This window comes from Capronia epimyces (genome assembly GCF_000585565.1).
Source record: "Capronia epimyces CBS 606.96 chromosome Unknown aczIQ-supercont1.4, whole genome shotgun sequence".
Taxonomy (NCBI): Eukaryota; Fungi; Ascomycota; class Eurotiomycetes; order Chaetothyriales; family Herpotrichiellaceae; genus Capronia; species Capronia epimyces.
Window position 1 is genome coordinate 3,539,402 of NW_006912907.1, and position 17,237 is coordinate 3,556,638.

A 17,237-nucleotide genomic window follows, 5' to 3' on the forward strand; every position below is an offset into this window, starting at 1 on the left:
CGCTTCCCTGCTGCCTCCCTGTACGGATACATGGGCCGTCATGTAGATACCTAGCTACCTAGCTACCTAGCTTCTGACTTGCGTTGCTGGTTGCTTCCCGTGACTTAACTTGGTACTTGGTCGACTTTGCTGTTTTCCAGTCCCAACAGCTCAACCTGGGGTAGGGGTATATATGGCCGAAGAAGTCGGAGTCTGACACCATTTCATGCATCTGCTTCTGTGGAATCCAACTGCACCCCCCCGGAAACCGTATGGCCGCCCAAGCCACCCGTAGCGAACTCGCGAGCCATGACCTCTAGCGGCACCCATTGCACTCCCTCGTGCGAGTTGATATACTCGATCAATCGTTCCTGCAGCAGTTGGACCTGGGCCTTGCCTGAAACCTGAGGATGCATGGTAATGGGGAAGATGAATTCGTCATATTCTCGATAGTAAAAGTCGAACTGCGCTTTCCAGAGTTTGAAAACGACGTCGATGTCGACGAATCCGTTGCCGACGCCTTGGCCGATGTTCAACGGGGGCCAGTCGTCCAGATGCCAGTTTGCCGGGATCTCGACCACTTTGGAAGTCCTTATCCTCGACATCGGCTTCATCCACTCCGTGGCCTTGAGATTTAGATCGGTCTCGACATAAGAAGGATGATATGGGAGAAAATACGCCTGGCAGTCATGGTGCATGAAAGAATGGTCGTAGAGGAGACCGTACTGCTCTAATAGTGCCACGGTTCGAGGCGATGTCGACCATGCAGGACCCGTCCAGCCACGAGGATGCTTCCCGGTCAAGGCTTTGGTCACGCTGATACTCTTCTCGAGGACGTCGCGCTCTTGCTCTTCGGACAGATCCCCGACATATTCGTGTGTGTAGCCGTGGAGACCACTAACGACACCTTGAATCAGTTCAGTCGTGCTGGTTGGTTCATCATTCATGCCTCTTACATCTCATGACCGGCGTCTCGAACTTTGGCCACCTGCTCTGGAAAGGATTCAAGCGTATGCGCCGGGATGAAAAAGGTCGCCTTGATGTTGTACCGGTTGAAAAGCTTCAAGACCCGGTCCAGTCCCACGGTTGCTCCAAACAACCCTCGCGAGACGTCCGTCGGGTTGCTCCTCTGTCCCAAGCCTGCGGCATTGATCCTGCTTAGAGTCAGGGTTTTCGTACACCTCAGAGCCAACAGAACATGTCAGTTTGCCTACCATGAGCTGACAGCGTCAAGGTCCACCCCGTAACCACACAGCACCCTTTTTGGCATGATGGAAGACAGCCGAATTTTCGAAAAAGGAAAACCCATTCCACCAATTCACCACCAAATCAACAGTGCTATTATCGATGTGGTTGTTCTACGATATTTCAAAGTGTACCAGGGGCGAAGATTTTCTGAAGGCTGGATTTGTGGTAGGTGAATGACTGCATACGCCGGTCTTGGTCAGTGCCAGGGACCAGGGACCACCGGGATCATTCCAGTGGGCCTGGGCCTCCTATTCCTCAACTGAAAATCATACAAGGATGTGTCGATAGACAGACTGCGAACCTGACTACTGTGTTGACTGTTGACTGTTGACGTTGCGCGAATAGCCGACAGTCGGTCGAAACAATCGGGATGGACTCGCGAGTGCGCATTCTCCACACGCGATCGCAGCCCTCCTGGCTAGCAGACTCTCCACAACGGGACATATCATTTGACCTATCCCTAGCAAAGTCGATATCAGCTATCAGCTATCAGCTATCCAGATATCAGATACGAGGTATCAAGGTGACTTAGCACGCCAAGACACGATTGTCGCTCAGTCCCATCTGGTGGAGTTCTGTGCCGTGCCGCCTGGTTGGGTGTTGAGCTTGAAGCGACTCCATTTTGTTGAATGCTGATACGGTACATAGTCTCTGTACCGATACAGGATTCCCCACTGCCCGGCTTTCAGCGCATGAACAGAACAGAACAGAACCCTCATAGTCACTTACCTTACCAGGCAGTTTCTGTCAAAACCCTGCACCATCCTTCAACATCAGTATACACCCAAACGCTTCTCATTACATGTATTCGAGCCTTGCCGGAATTATCTATCCTATCAGAGCAAACATTGCACGTACAGTATAGGCCGAAATGGAGCGTTTCGTAGCCGAGACCGATGCGTATCGCACACGAAGTGTCCACGATCTGATCACACTGAAGGGCAAGACAGCAGTCATCACAGGTAGGAAACAAGATCCTCTCCCTGCCGTCTGCCCTTCTCCTTGCACACTTTACTTAATACGGCGGGTTTTTAGGTGGTGCACGAGGTCTTGGACTGGCCATTGCCCGAGGCTGCGCGGAGTTAGGCGCCAACATTGCCGTGTTGGATCTGTTAGAGCAGACTGCCGAAGTCGCCGAGCTGGAGCGAGGAACAGGAGTCAAAGTCCAATACTACCGGTACGCTTTGAGTTGAAATGATAGCGCTGGCGAGTAGTCACAGCACGGACGAACTAACATATATTGCCTGGGTTGTGACAGTGTCGATGTGAGCGATCCCGAGGCTTTAGACGCCACATTCACCAAGCTGTTGAGCGATTTCGGAAGCATAGACTGCCTCGTGACTGCAGCCGGGGTCGGGACGGGGGGCCCATTCCTTGAGCATGACAAGAGGACCATTGACAGGGTGATCTCCATCAATGTAGGTCAAACCTCCTGGTGGTGGAGTCTGCATCTACATCAATCAATACTGACCACGACTCGACTAGCTCACGGGAACGATTCTCTGCACGCAGCTGGCGGTGAAACAAATGCTCCAACAGGGCAATGGCGGGTCGATTGTCACCATCTCCTCCATCGGTGGCCACGCCGGAATTCCACAGCAGAAGAATGCCGTCTACTGCGCCACCAAAGGGGCTATCCTAGGATTTACCAAGTCGTTGGCGGTGGAAATGGCCGAACACGGCATCAGGGTAAATAGCATCAGCCCGGGGTTTTTCCTCACCAACGTGACGCCGGGATATCCGCAGAAGAACGTGGCGTTGTTGGAGTCGTACGTGCAGAAGATCCCTGTCAAGAGATTCGCGGATCGATCTGAGCTCAAGAGCATCGTGGCGTTCTTGCTGACTGAGGCAAGTTCCTACATTACTGGGGAAGACATTGCGGTAGATGGCGGCGTGCTGGCTGGCTAATGTTGGAGAGAACTATCAATCAGGCTACGAGCACGGGTCATGGATGATCGGACCACTGATCACTTGTGCCAGTAGCAGTAGTGACTTTGTCTTGTTCATCGATGCCTGATCCTGATCTATCCAAGCTGTCTCTGTCTCTGGCTAACCTTGGCCATCTTCCACGTTGGACATGGATATATCTCTACGCTAAGAGCCACAGATAAGGCAAGATCTGATCTGAAGCGACTTCCACCAGCCAGCTCATCTTCGCTGATATCAATGGGAGAAGGGTGTATAAGATCTACCTTCTAAGTACCTAGGTAGGTACTGATACGGATAAGGTGTATGAGTATTACAGTACTATTACCGACCAAGACTCGACGTATATATACCAGGTAGATAAGGAAACGACCGGTGGGTTCAGGATCGCGGCACCGGCGCCCATTGGACAGCGATAGACCTCGCACCTCGCACCTCCACCTCCCCCCGGGAAATGGCAGGGGACATGTACAGAACTCTGTATCCGTACTCTGTATCCGTACTCTGTATCCGTACTCTGTATCCGTACTCTGTATCCGTACTTTGGAAATTGTAGGCTCGGCTTTAGGCACTGCTCGGCTTTGAGCGCAGCAAACCCCCTTGTCCTGAGATGAGGCTAAGGGGCCTAAGCCTCGGGTCTCCAGTCCTCCACACCATCACCATGCCAGCAAGATCCTGACCTGACGAAGCTGGGAGTTGGTCTTTTCTCAAGGCCTACATGTAGTCTCCAGCCTCTTTAGCCCTAGGACTCCGGCTGTCGCGCTATCACGCTGTCACGCTGTCGCTCTGGCACCGATGTATAAAGGACTGCGTTTCCTTGCGTTGGATCTTTCTTCTTGGTCGTCCTAGACCCTAGCCCAGCACGGAAACAAGCAGGAGACAAACACCAGAACCTATAGGGTCTGTCTATCATGTCGCTCCAGAAGATCAAGCACCTTCTTCGCAACCCCTACACGTGGGTCCTCCAAGCCCTTTGTTCCTGTTGATACGCATAGAGCTGCTTGCTGATTTATCATCTACAAACTCAGCCAAAACTTCATCATCGGCATAGAGATTGGTCTCACAGGAGGGCTCTATGTGGCGCTGAATCTACTCGGGGCCGCGGGTGGCAAGCCAGACTCAGCATCCACCATCAACACCGCCAACTCCGTTCTTTGTGCCTGTTATGCGGTGTCGGCCTTTTTTGGGGGCACCGTCCTGAACAAACTCGGTCCTGCCATCACTGCCTGTGTAAGTCTCGCGAGGCTCCTCACCTGGGCAATGGGAATGGGAATGGGAATCCTCACTCCAGACTCGAGACTCCAGACTCCAGGACCCAGACCAAGGCTGACAATCAATGTATGCAGTTGGGCACCGTTGGCTACACTCTCTACATCGGCAGTCTGTGGCATTTTGATCAATATGCAGTAGCAGCGTTCCCCATTTTTGCAGCCGCGTGTCTTGGTGTATGTTCTCCTTCTCCTCCTCCTCCTCCTCCTCCTCCTCCTTCTCCTCATAGCATAAGTCATGTACTGACCGCCTCCTGGATCTCTGCCGGCCTCGTCTATGTCACGCAGGGTTAGATCTCCATGTCTTATTCCGAAGAGAATGAGCGTGGTAGCTTCGTGGCCGTCTCACTCAATCTCCAAGCCGTCGGCTCTATCATCGGTGGATTCATTCCTTTGATCATCAATCGCAACAAGGTAAATTGCTCCACGACCCCGACCCCGACCCCTGCTGATGTCAGGAACTGCTAACCCTAACCCTCACCCTCTGTTGCAGGCTACCAGCGCCGGCGTGCCAGTGGTGGTGTACGCCGTTTTCATCGCGATGGATATCGTGGCGGCAGTATTGGCCTTCACCCTTCAACCCCCGGGCAAGGTGATTCGAAAAGACGGCACCAACATTGCCGACCTTAAACCCCGTACATTGATGCAAGAGCTTGTCGGCAATTTCGAGGCTCTCAAGGACTGGAAACTCTGGATCATGGTAGGATGGCGATGGCGCTGATTCGGGGATTCCGGCTAACCATCACCATCTGCTGTAGCTTCCCGCATTCCTTCCTTCTCAGAGCTACCTTGTCTACGGCGGCTCGGTCAATGTCTATCTGAACAGCTTACGGGCACGAAGTCTCCTGTCATTCTGCGCCGTCACTCTCCAAGTCTTCCTTGCCTGGGGTCTTCGTTGGCTGCTCGACTACCAGAAGTGTGAGTTTGTCTCTCCCTGGAGTTTGTCTCTTCCTCGACCGATCAAGAACGAAAGCAAACGTACAGTACTGACACGGAATCTCTATCCACTAATAGTCAGCCGACGAACCCGGGCTCTGGCCGGTCTGACCGTGGTTGGAGTACCTCTGATGGCTGCCTGGATCTGGGAAGTCATCCGCGTGCGACATTACGACCGGCACCGGCCTCCCACTGATCCGACCGACTGGGACGAGGGCCGATTTGCCCCGGTCTTCATCTTGTTCATGCTGAACTGGTGCGCCTCGGCGCTCTTCCAGTACGTCATCATGTACTTTTTAGGATGCTTCACCAACAACCCTCGCAAGGCGGCCAACAATGCGGGCATCTTCCGAGCCTTCCTGGCCGTGGGTGAGGCCGTCTCATTCGCCGTGGACAGTCGCAAGACCAAATACGTCATCGAAGCCGGCCTCATCCTGGCCTTCTACGCCGTCGGTCTCTTACTTATGGGCTATCTGGCCGTGTTTCACATCGGAGAGTCCAAATACTTCCAAGAGGAGGAGGTCACCATTCCAGAGCACGTCAAACTCGAGCACCAGCACCGGCTGGAAGCAACCGAGGGTGTTGACCCGGCCGACAAGATTGAGATTGGGTTTGAGAGCAAAAGCAAGAAATCCGTTGAAGTTGGACCTTGAGAACAACGCCTTGACAACAATATGTCTTGAGTAACTATACCCAATACACCCTTGACAGACATGAGCGAGTGGTGGAGAGTGTCTTTATCTTGGAGCACGGTTTCTACTTCTCTCGTTGCGGATTATATATACCAGAGGATAGAAGCAGCCACGGTGGTCTCGTTTTGTTGCTATGTTATGTGAGATGTTGAGAATATCCTAGAAGAGCAAGCAATCTTGGAGATGGGGATGATTCACCCTCGACCTGGTCATTTATTGTTTATTGTGTATTATTCACTGTTTGCTGTTTCTTGTTTCTTGTTTATTATGTTTTGGCTTTTTTTTTTTTTTTTTTTTGCCAACCCAATGATTTCGTTATAGAGTAACTGGAACAGGAACTAGAACTAGAACCAGGTAGTTGGATGTTGGATATTGGATATAGTGCTATTCCAAGATCGATCAGACGCATTTCTGGGGCGGTAGCAGCAGCAGCAGCGGGAGCATAGGAGGAGATAGCAGGAAATAGCAGAAACAGGAGCATAGCGGTAGCATAGGAGGAGCATAACAGTATCATATCACTACCACTACTAGTGTTGAAAGGTGATATAGACGATATAGGTCATAGCTGACATAGGTCATACAGGTCACATAGGTTATATAGGTGATATAGTGATATAGCGATATAGTGATATAGCTGGGTGACAAGATGCCACAATTACAACGAACGAACGAACGAACGAACGACAGGCCTAAGAAAAGTCTTATAGTAGATACAGTAACACCACACTACACGACGTAATCCGCGAGCTACAGTCGTGGCTGGTAAATTTATTCTTTTGCTCACGTAAGTACCTAGCTGGTAAATCTATCCTTTTGCTCGAGTACCTGGCTAGGTAGGTACCTTTAGGTATATAACGCCGTTCGGTGGCTTATCTACCCAAGTCCAGCTGGAGAGGAAGTACAATTACCTAGGCACTGTACTGTTCTGTTCTGTTCTGTTCTGTATATAGGAGAAAGGAGAAAGATCAGGGTCAGACGTCTAGTTTGTATGCATGTATTTGATTTGCATGAACCTGAATCAGAAATCATGAATCCCACATTAGAAATCCCGAATCCGAAATCCTGAATATCGAATCCCGATTCGAATCCCGAATCCAAATCAGGAATCAACGTCGAATTCAAAATCAAAATCTTCGGTCCAGTCAAAGTCAACAATATCCCTCATGTCAAGAAAATCGGTGGAATTGGCGTTTTCCATGGATTCAAACAGAGAGTTGACGTAGGCCGTTGACTCGTTCGGCGAGTATCCTGGGGTGAAGTCGAAGATGGCTGAGTTGGTGCTGGTGTCGAAAATAGTAGTGTTGGTGTTGGTGTTGATGTTGGTGTCGAGCGTGCCTGTCGCCGACCGTAGGTTGTTGTTGCTGTTGGTGTTGGCGTTACTGTTGCTGTTGCTTTGAAGATGGAGAACAAAAGCCGTATAACGCTCCTTCACCGGCTCCAAGAGGCGATGGTATTCGTGTAGACATTTCAACGCCGCTGGCCATCTCTCGGCAATCAGAGAGAAAAACCGAGAGAAGGTCAGCATGAATTCGGTCATGTCGTCCAGCGTGAATAGAGATGCTAGGACAGACTCGCACTGGCGGATGGTGTGCAGAAATACAATGGCCGACGAGAAGACGTGGTAACACGGCTGGAAGGTGTACTTGGGGCTTCCAAAGTCCATTTGTGCCTGTTGCGAGTAGCCCTCGCCGACCTTGATGGCCGCTTTGAAGGCCTTGATGAGGTTGGTCACGGTGGGATACTTGACTTTGGGGCATGGCCTGTAGAGAGTGACGATGATCAAGGGATCCGCTATGTCGGCAAACAACGACATCTCCATCCATTGTGCCGAAAGAGACGAGTCTTGGTTGGCGGCACTGGACGCGTGGATCTGGCTTCTCCAAGCATGAATCCGGTCTTCCACATCGGCCATCCACTCAGCCAGAGTCGCAAAGCTTTCCGCCAGAGGCTGGCCATGGAAAAGAGTGGAGATGATCTCACATTCGATCAGTCGAAACGTCCGCACCTTGCCGCAGATGAACTTGGACGGTTGCCCCGTTGGGTCTAGATGGGTTCGGTGGATGGCACTGTCTGCCAGATCGGAAGGGAACCCTGTGGTGATCTGGTGAGGAAGCAGGGTGGGAGAGCGCGACAAGCCCGCGTTACACGACGCATCCATCTCCCAGGCTGACCAGAAGAGTCGACGTTTCATGTCCCGCGCCAAATAATCATGCACCGCCCCATCCGGGTCCTCATCTTCACGGTGGAGTCCGAGGTCGATGCAAGCCTGCATCATGAACCCGGCAAGAAAGTAGACGTTGGCTGCCGCGGGATTCATCACCGCGTACGTATGGAGAAGTGCCAGAGCTTGTAGACCCGCCAAATCGTTGGTCAAGACCTCCCCGATGTATTGCGTCGCGTGTTGAAACAAGCTGAATGCCATTTTGTTGGCCTGGACCTGCTTGGACCGTGCCGCGGTGGAAAGAGACGTTGCCATCACGAGACTGATCACGTAGACCTGGTATGGGGTGGCCACTGGCACTTGACCATGGTCCAGCCCGGCTGTGCCGATGACGGCAGCGTGACTATCTCGAAGCCAGCTCTCGTGAAAGATGGGGTATGACGGAACCGTCCTCGAGATGTAATTCTCCAGGAGAAAGTCTCCCACATGTTTCGGTATTGCTCGTAAGGGATCTTCGCCGACCAGTTGCCGGTGGCAGGTCCAAGATGGGGATGGGCCATGCATCTCTTCATGTTCCTGTGGATGCTTCTCAATCGATGGCACTGTGGCTTCCGAGAAGAGGACAAAATTGGGCAGCGACAATTCCTTGGAAAACCCAATCCAGGGGTAGGTGATGGCTCTGCTGATCACATCGATCATCTTCTCCCCTGTGTCATGAGAGAGCTGGTGATGGTGAGGGTGACGGCCGTACGGGATGGAGTCCAACAGTTCTCTCCCTGCATCCGGCATGGCATCGGCATCTTGTTCCATATCGTTTCCTTGTTTCACATTCTCGTTCTTGTTCTCGAGCTTCAAAATCTCTTCCTCCAACCATATTGATAGACTCCGGGGTACCCGTCGATGGGCAAACGCGTCAGCGTCATCCGTCTCGGCCATGGCGCCCGTGCAAGGGACGCCAGCATATTTGCATCGCTTACATGGCCAAGAGGTCGCTTCGCACTTGGGACAGGGTTAAGATGAGGCGGCAACCACATAAATTGAAGGAACAGACTGACCTTGAGTTTCCGTTTCCTGCACAAGGCACATGTGTTGATCCTGCGTCGCACATGCGCGACCGACATACTTTGCCGATCTGACATTGTATCCAGCTTGAAGGCACCGTTCTGGACAGAGAGCTCCTTTGAACTGACTTGGTTGTCCTCACGAACCTACCTCTCACCTCCAACCACGGTGGAGGAGCGTAGAAGCAGCGGGCCCTAGGTCAAGAACAGCCGGCCAGGGCATCCTTCAATCCGATGGAACTGTAGCTTCAGGTATGACCGGCCATCACAGGGTACAATCATCACGCGAGCTAGATAAAAGGGAAATTCTAACGACAGTCATGTTAAGATCATGAAACCTGGCTGTTGCATGTAGGTCAGTGGAGTACTGTGCTAGTAGACTAGTAGGCTCTTATCGGTCACGATAAGCTGATAAGGCCATGAGGGCTGGATTAGGGACCCAAAACGGAAAGGTCAATTTAACACGGCTTATCACGCTTATCAGCCTCAGCCTCGAGGGCTCGGATTAGAGCTCTGCAGAAAGACCACCGCTGGCTCGCTCGATCCAGCATCATGATAGATGAACGATACCCCTCGGAAGACCGTGCTAACCTAGCATCTTCGGAGCACTTGAGCATCCAGCAAACACCTCTAAAGATCCAAAGTGGCGTGAGAAACGTAAACCAGTAACCTGGATGCTGATACGACAACATCAAGAGCAAAGCTCTGTTGCTCGAGGTTTCGGGATGGAGAGCGAATTCCGTCTCTCTCAAAGCTGACATGAGGTTGGGAATTTTCTGTTCCTGCTTGTAAGCTGAAATGAGGCCGGCAATTTTGGTGAGACTTTGCATCAAGACTTGTAGGTCGCAGGGTTTGTCAGTCGAGATGTGGGCCTTGGCCCTAGATTGGATGGAGAGCAAAGCGTATAAGAGAGCGATAGGCTCGACATTAGCTGTGTCGTCGTCTTGCCCCTGTTAGAGTCAGGCCCGAAGCGTGCACAAGACAAGTCCAGTCCAGTCATCATACCTTCAGACTCAACACCCAGGGCCTGTCCAGAGCCAAGGCAACTTGTCGTTCGATACAGAGGACAGAAATGTACAGACCGTGAAGACTAGGTTCCCGGCTTTCTGAGAGACACAGGTCAATGCACATTCTGGCCGCGATACCGATCAGCTGAGTACAGTTTCCGAGATGGGGCGCAAACAGGCTATGCAGTGCCAATAGTGTAATGCTCCGTAGCGAGGCGACATCAAGTTTTGCCGTGACGTGCTCTGTTTGTCTCAACGCAGCCTGATGACAAGCTTCGGCCAGGGGACGGTATAGGTTCGCTTCGTCATGTCCTACGATGCAGTAGCAGGCTATGGAATATACCATGTTCCGAGTAAAAGCTTCACTCGCTGTGGGGGCTGAGCCCAGCGCCTGCTCGGAAAGACGCGATAGGTCATCATCAGTCAGGACCGGGTATAGTCTATGGACTGTCGACGAGTACGTCCCCACAAGAAAATTGTGCAATTGAGGAGTCACAGGGGACAGCATGAGCATCTCCCGCAACAGACCACCTGCATTTGTAGCTTCCCGATCGTGCGGCTGAAGCACCGGCAATTCCATGCTTGTCGGGATAAGAGCAGACCGCCCGAAGAAGGTGGGTTGCACATTGAACGTGGTCTTAGCCATCTGATCTGGCGCCGGCCCCAGTGCAGTGTCAGGCGTCGAGGTTGGTTCCGTGCGAGACCTCAACAAGCGCAGTCTCGAGACCAGCGAGACGAGATGGCTTGCACGTGGATTTATTAGTACTTAGTACTGTAGGCGTTGTCTGCAAGCAAGACCGGGCACACACACCTTCGTGACACCTCGCGGGTCAGAATGTGGTCGTAGTAAAGGCAATCTGCGACATTGGCTTTGTTGCAGTTGTGGCAGCGCGGCAGGGTGGCATCGCACCTTCGCCGATTCTTGCGACATCGTACACATGCAGGGACCGACCGGAGGAACCTTTCAATGTCATCTTGTGCGGGACGGTCGTCGTCCATGTGAGGTGCGAGGATCAGAGAACAAGGTTCAAGGCAGCAATAGAAAGTAAAGTAGGGAGTGTGGAAGACTGCGTAGCGAGTCAGTCCTGTCGACAAGGCCGCAGGACGAAGAGGGTGTGGTGGGTGGCTTAGGCTTAGGCCTTAGGTCCTTAGGCTTACATACTAGGAGGCTAAGGGGCTTTCTAAGCCTTACAGTAGGAGCCTTAGGAGCCCCCTTAGGCCTTTAGCCTTAGGTTAGCTTTAGGCTAAGGAGGCTTAAGGCTTTAGGGCTCAGGACTCCTTAGGCGCGTTATCGCCACCCTTATCTATGACGTGGTTATCGAGATACATATGTACTGTATTACTGTACTTATCCGTTACTCATGTAACTTACTAACTATTAGCTACCTAGCTACCTTTCACGTTGCGGTGTGTACATACGTCCCCTCCTCTGCCATCCACCACTTGCTCCCTTTCCGGCCCTCATTCCCTCTGGCATGCTCACTCAAAGACAAAAAGTACCATGTCGTCCAAGTCCACGCCACGCCTACGTTTACGTCCACGCGTCAGAGTAACCACAGGTTGTTTCACCTGCCGGGGACGGAAAAAGAAGTGTGATGAAGAAAAACCCAGGTGCTCTGGTTGTGTGCGAAATGACCTAGAATGTCGCTGGCCACAAGACCTCGACACTGACAAACGACCAAGGGCCGAAAGAGTGAGAGAGGACTGCCCGAATTTCTTGCTAGTAGACAACTCCCGGCCGGAGTGTGTGGCGGACAGGGAAGAACCACCACCGGAGATCTTCCCCTCTACCCAGCACCAGGAGCAACTCTTTGATGACGATCCGTTCTTGCCAGGCAGTGTCCAGAGCTCCCCTTCTACATACAACTACGAGGAGCATGTCAGCCAAGGTGAACCACTCGCTGCTGGCGACGCCTCAATCAATTGTTTGCCTCTGGCAACCGTCGATGCCCCTCTAGATATGTGGGGTTTAGGGATCTCGACGCGTGGCATGTCTCTGCTGCCTGGTTACAACCATGAATCTTTCGAGCTTCTCAGTCACTATCTGTCACGGACAGCCACCAGCATGGGAAATGGCTCAACGGATGTGAACCCGTTTGTGGTGCAGTTAATCCCGTTGGCGTTTTCCAGTGACCTCATCCTACAGCTTATCTTGGCCCAAAGTGCCGCTCATCGCGCGACGTCTGGGGATATGGGCATCAACAAACTGTCTGTGGCCTACTATGGCCGCTCGTTACAACTCTTCCGAAAGGACGTCGAGGGTTATATTAGCGGCACGGATGATAACAAGATGATTCTAGCAGTAGGAGCGCTGGTTTTGTGCTTTACTGAGGTACGCTTGGAACCCAGCTCACGATGTCTCGCCAACTAACCTCTCACGCCAGACAACCAAGGGAGACATCAACGGCGCAATTTTCGACCACCTTGCGGCCGCCAGGCTTCTGCTGGTAGATTCAATCTGTCGGCGGGAGCCATCCATCCCGGATACGCTCGAAGCATTTATTGTTGAATATTTTGTGTATGCCCAAACGTTGAGCATGATATCCACCGACGCAAGATTCAACATCCTACCAAATCTGAATCCTCTGGTAGAACGAAAGGCCCAACAGCTTATCGCGACGAATTACGTTGGTCAACTTTGTGGCTGCTGGCTGAGACTGTTGCTTCTTATCCCCCAGATCTTCGACTTGGGGAAGAGAGCAATATCAGATGCCACCACCGGACACAATGAGCCAGCTTTCCCATCTGCAGATGATCTTGCACTCTTTGCATCTCTTCATTCCGACATCGTTCAATTTACTCCGGCTCCCGGCGTTGGCCGGGAGGTTTCCGTGGCTGGTCGGATCTTTCAGCAAGCCACGCTACTCTACCTCCTTACCGCCGTGCAAGGCATGGGGTCGACGCCGAATGGCAGTCACGAATCTATGGTGCAAAAGGCGTTATCGACAGTACTCGGGTACCTGGAACAGCTGCCAGCGACGGCCAGGATCAATACCAGTCTCTGCTGGCCTCTTGCCGTGATTGCAGCTTGCACGGAGAACGTGGGAATCCAAAGTCTTGTTCGAGATCGTTTGAGAACCATGCACTTGACAATCGGCCTCGGTAATATCCAACAAACTCTCAACATCGTGGAGCACATGTGGCGGCGGCCTCGCAAGGAACGCAGCCCGTGGACAATTTGCAGGATCATGCAGGAGCACCAAATCTGGATATCATTTGCTTGAAAGGTTTGCCTACTTTCCCAGGTTCTTTGGAGCCGCGGCTGGCGGTCCTTCCGGTGTCACATATGCCTTGGTCAGCCCGCCATCGACAACAAAATCGGTTGCGTTGACGAAGCTGCTTTCGTCACTGGCCAAGAAGATGACCGCATGCGCCTGCTCGATGGCCTCGCCGAATCTGCCAGTGGGGAAATGGATTTCCCTTCGCAACCGCTTGGCCTTGTCATCCCCGAGGAAAGATTGAAGCATTGGGGTGCTGTTTTCAGTCAGGAAACTCGCCAGGCTGTATTTTCTGCGTTCAGGAAAGGTGAGCTTACTTGAGCGGGGCAGGACACAACGAGTTAAAGCGATAACCTGTTCCGACGCCTCAGCCATTTGAAACCACAAGACACCAATCTACTCACCCTCTCTTGCATGCACAATGGCCAACTCGCGAGTCAGTGCCAACACGGCGCCCTTGCTGGCGGTATACGCGACCTGAGGGGTGGCAGCACCGACCAGGGCGACGATGCTTGCGGTGTTGATGATGCTGCCAGACTTCTTTCCATGCTTTCGAAGGCTCCTGACGGCGTGTTTCGACCCGTACCACACTCCCTTGACGTTGATGTTCATGGTCAGATCCCAAATGGAGTCAGGACACTCCTCCGAATCGCCATCCTTTGGATGCATGATGCCGGCATTGTTGAACATGACGTCCACTCCACCCCAGGAGTCAATACGATCCACGGCAGCCTCGACATCGGCTTCCTTTGACACGTCCACCACTTGGGTTTCGACGCGGCCGGGATGCTGAGGGACGACTTCCTTCGCTTTGCTCAAGGCGTTCTCCAGGGCCGAGGCACTGACGTCGGTCATCAAGACTGAAGCGCCCTCCTGGAGCATCAGGATGACGGTTTCAAGGCCAACCCCTCTACCACCAAGAGTGTCAACTGAGCACAGTGGTATACAGAAAAGCCAGGACTATGCTTACCCGCCCGCACCTGTGACAATGGCATTCTTTCCTTCCAACCGTCCGACCATGATGGATCCTTGTCAAAGGCGTGATGTCGACAAAAGCTCTTGAAACGAATGCTTCACTCGAGGTCCGACGTTAGACTACTGATGATATAACATGCTGTCGAAAGTGATCAAGATGGCCACACGGGCTTTTGTAGGCATGCCCGGCTGATGAAACCACTGTCCCAACTCCAGCCAACTCGCTCATGGTTCGAAGGGCGGTAGAGGGCGCGGTAAAGGGTCGAGTGCACAAGATGACAGTCCCACCAGCCGCCAGCCGCCGAAACCCACTCCTGAACCGCCATGGCTTGACGGGTGGATGCTAGTGGAACCTTCAGACCCAATACCGGGTATATGCTGTACAGCATGTATAACAGGTGTGCTCAGTCCGTTTGAACATAGAACACTGAAAAGACCTTAGCCAGGACCCTCGCTTAGGCTCACCAGTTTTCACGTGTCGTCGACTGTCCAGTTACCTACTCTACCTGCCAAATCCAAGATCAAAACCAAGATGGCCGAAGTCATTCGCACGATTTCTCCAGCCACGCAACAAGTTGTGGCCGAAGTTCAAGGAACATCTCTCAAGGAGGCCTCGCAGATTGTACAGGCGTCCCAGGATGCTTTCCTTGGGTGGAAGCGAGTGCCCCTCGCCGAGAGGACCAGCATCATCCGTAAAGGCCTTGGTCTTATTCAACAGCGGAAAGAGCAGCTAGGCTACGAGCTCACGACGCAGATGGGGCGCCCTGTTGCGTACAGCGGCAAAGAAATCGAGACGATGGGGAAACGGGCAGACTACTTGTTCAGGACCGCTGAGGAGGCACTGAGAGAGATCCCGGGCGAACAGGAGGCCGGTTTCCGCCGCTGGGTCAAGAAAGAGCCAGTCGGGCCTACATTGGTGGTGTTTGCATGGAATGTAGGTAGACCTGGTCGAAACGGCCGCACTCTCGAATTGAGCCACACTGACCAATGTGGCAGTTCCCATACTTGATCCTCGTCAATGCGCTTGTCCCAGCACTGCTCAGCGGGAACTCGGTTTTGCTGAAGCCGTCGCCCCAGGTGCCGCTGGTTGGCGAACGGATTGCAGACATATTCCACGAGGCTGGGCTGCCAGACGGCGTTCTTCAAGTCATCCAGTCCGGCGACCCTCAGACACTGAACGAGCTGGTCAAATTGCCCGGGCTGGGCCTGGTCACATTCACCGGCTCTACTTCCGTGGGACTGGCGCTTCGCGAAGCCACGGCCAGCCGGATTGTGCCGCTGAACCTCGAGCTGGGAGGGAACGACCCGGCTTACGTGCGGCCTGACGCTGATGTGAAGTATGTTGCCGCGCAGCTCGTGGACGGAGCCGTGTTCAACTCGGGGCAAAGCTGCTGCGCCGTGGAGCGGGTCTACGCACATGACGACATCCATGACGCCTTGGTCCAGGCTCTGCAAGAAGAGCTTCGGAGGTGAGCACACCGTACTTGCACCCTGAGTTCTTGGTGCGTTCTGGATAGTGCCGACGCTGACAAGGAAGTCTAGCTACAAACTCGGCAACCCATTCGACCTGTCTACAAACGTCGGCCCAGTGATTTCGGCGGCGGCTAAGAGGTCGATCCAGGCCCAGATCGACGACGCGCTGTCGAAGGGAGCGGTCGACGTGACTCCTCCCAACCCGACGTTCCAAAGTCTTCCCAAGACAGATGCAGGCAACTATGTGGCTCCCGTCATCCTGACGAACGTATCACATGATATGCTTGTCATGCAGGAAGAGACGTTCGGGCCCGTGATTCCCGTGGCCCGAGTGACCAGTGACGACGAGGCCATTGCGTACATGAATGACAGCACCTACGGACTGACCGCCAGCGTGTGGACCCAAGATATTGCGCGTGGCGAAGAAATCATGGAACAACTCGAGGCGGGCACCGTGTTCATCAATCGCTGCGACTACCCGAGCCCGGTAAGCTCCCAGTATAGCGTTTGTTTCCCGCGAGAGTCAAGTATTCACTGACACGGCTACATTATAGGACCTAGCCTGGACCGGATGGAAGAATTCTGGACTTGGTTGTACCCTAGGGCCGAAGGCGTTTGATGCTTTCTACAAATTGAAAAGCTACCATATCAAAGAGTCACAGGGGTAGATTTCATGTCACCCACATGGAGGAGAGTCTCGGCGAGAAATGCCAAAACCATAAACCAAATCAATCAGGCTTTTCCAAACCCGTGACATTGGATTCTCCAAGTACTGTGACGATTGCATCGATGGGCATGTTCCCATTCTCTATATCGGCCTGGAGGCACTCGATCCTCTCCACCATCTCGTCATACTTGTCCAATTCGGCCAGCTTGCGTTCCGTAAACTCCCTTGCCTCCTTTCCGTTACCAGGTATATATCAGATGGGATACCTAGCTAGGTGAAGGAGGGATAGGTATCTCTATAATAGGTACCTCCCTAGTAGGTACCTCGCTACCTACTACCCCGTCCCTACAAGGACCGGAGATAGGCGCACCGCTCGTAACAGTACCGGACGGTCTGGGTTTAGGTAAGTCGGTATCAGGCTCTCGGAAAGGGTAAGTGAAGGGCGGGCCGCTTGACTTGACCCAATCGTGTGACGGACCGCGGTGTGGATCACCCCATATTACCGTATGGTACCGTATAGTCCTGTATACCTTATCTAGGTAGTCGGCGCGGTTAACGTTCACTCGACCCCATCAGTAGCAGATACAGTATATCGGATATCATCACTGGGTGACTACCGACCTAAT

At 52.9% G+C, this 17,237-nt stretch overlaps 8 protein-coding genes across 8 annotated transcripts; 4 read left to right on the plus strand and 4 right to left on the minus strand.

Annotated features, from left to right (window-relative positions):
* Window positions 1-203: 203 nt before the first annotated feature.
* Window positions 204-1,249, minus strand: A1O3_05930 (uncharacterized protein; the record flags this gene model as incomplete). Its single annotated transcript, XM_007736050.1, has 3 exons — window positions 204-876; window positions 936-1,133; window positions 1,194-1,249. The coding sequence occupies 3 exons, from the start codon at window positions 1,247-1,249 to the stop codon at window positions 204-206; spliced, it is 927 nt and encodes a 308-aa protein (XP_007734240.1).
* Window positions 1,250-2,098: 849 nt separating this feature from the next.
* On the plus strand, window positions 2,099-3,135 carry A1O3_05931 (uncharacterized protein; the record flags this gene model as incomplete). Its single annotated transcript, XM_007736051.1, has 4 exons — window positions 2,099-2,189; window positions 2,263-2,404; window positions 2,486-2,645; window positions 2,713-3,135. The coding sequence occupies 4 exons, from the start codon at window positions 2,099-2,101 to the stop codon at window positions 3,133-3,135; spliced, it is 816 nt and encodes a 271-aa protein (XP_007734241.1).
* A 929-nt stretch (window positions 3,136-4,064) lies between these two features.
* Window positions 4,065-6,010, plus strand: A1O3_05932 (uncharacterized protein; the record flags this gene model as incomplete). The annotated part of the gene is made up of 7 exons (XM_007736052.1): window positions 4,065-4,108; window positions 4,182-4,383; window positions 4,500-4,598; window positions 4,716-4,835; window positions 4,915-5,121; window positions 5,180-5,339; window positions 5,436-6,010. 7 exons carry the CDS (start codon window positions 4,065-4,067, stop codon window positions 6,008-6,010), a joined length of 1,407 nt encoding a protein of 468 aa, XP_007734242.1.
* A 1,138-nt stretch (window positions 6,011-7,148) lies between these two features.
* Window positions 7,149-9,146, minus strand: A1O3_05933 (uncharacterized protein; the record flags this gene model as incomplete). Its single annotated transcript, XM_007736053.1, has 1 exon — window positions 7,149-9,146. The coding sequence occupies one exon, from the start codon at window positions 9,144-9,146 to the stop codon at window positions 7,149-7,151; it is 1,998 nt and encodes a 665-aa protein (XP_007734243.1).
* A 583-nt stretch (window positions 9,147-9,729) lies between these two features.
* A1O3_05934 (uncharacterized protein) lies at window positions 9,730-10,924 on the minus strand (the record flags this gene model as incomplete). Its single annotated transcript, XM_007736054.1, has 2 exons — window positions 9,730-10,221; window positions 10,277-10,924. 2 exons carry the CDS (start codon window positions 10,922-10,924, stop codon window positions 9,730-9,732), a joined length of 1,140 nt encoding a protein of 379 aa, XP_007734244.1.
* An 855-nt stretch (window positions 10,925-11,779) lies between these two features.
* Window positions 11,780-13,502, plus strand: A1O3_05935 (uncharacterized protein; the record flags this gene model as incomplete). Its single annotated transcript, XM_007736055.1, has 2 exons — window positions 11,780-12,610; window positions 12,663-13,502. The coding sequence occupies 2 exons, from the start codon at window positions 11,780-11,782 to the stop codon at window positions 13,500-13,502; spliced, it is 1,671 nt and encodes a 556-aa protein (XP_007734245.1).
* A 9-nt stretch (window positions 13,503-13,511) lies between these two features.
* On the minus strand, window positions 13,512-14,516 carry A1O3_05936 (uncharacterized protein; the record flags this gene model as incomplete). Its single annotated transcript, XM_007736056.1, has 4 exons — window positions 13,512-13,752; window positions 13,814-13,850; window positions 13,901-14,406; window positions 14,467-14,516. 4 exons carry the CDS (start codon window positions 14,514-14,516, stop codon window positions 13,512-13,514), a joined length of 834 nt encoding a protein of 277 aa, XP_007734246.1.
* Window positions 14,517-15,003: 487 nt separating this feature from the next.
* Window positions 15,004-16,612, plus strand: A1O3_05937 (NAD-dependent aldehyde dehydrogenase; the record flags this gene model as incomplete). Its single annotated transcript, XM_007736057.1, has 4 exons — window positions 15,004-15,405; window positions 15,468-15,940; window positions 16,014-16,431; window positions 16,499-16,612. The coding sequence occupies 4 exons, from the start codon at window positions 15,004-15,006 to the stop codon at window positions 16,610-16,612; spliced, it is 1,407 nt and encodes a 468-aa protein (XP_007734247.1).
* Between the last annotated feature and the right edge of the window lie 625 nt (window positions 16,613-17,237).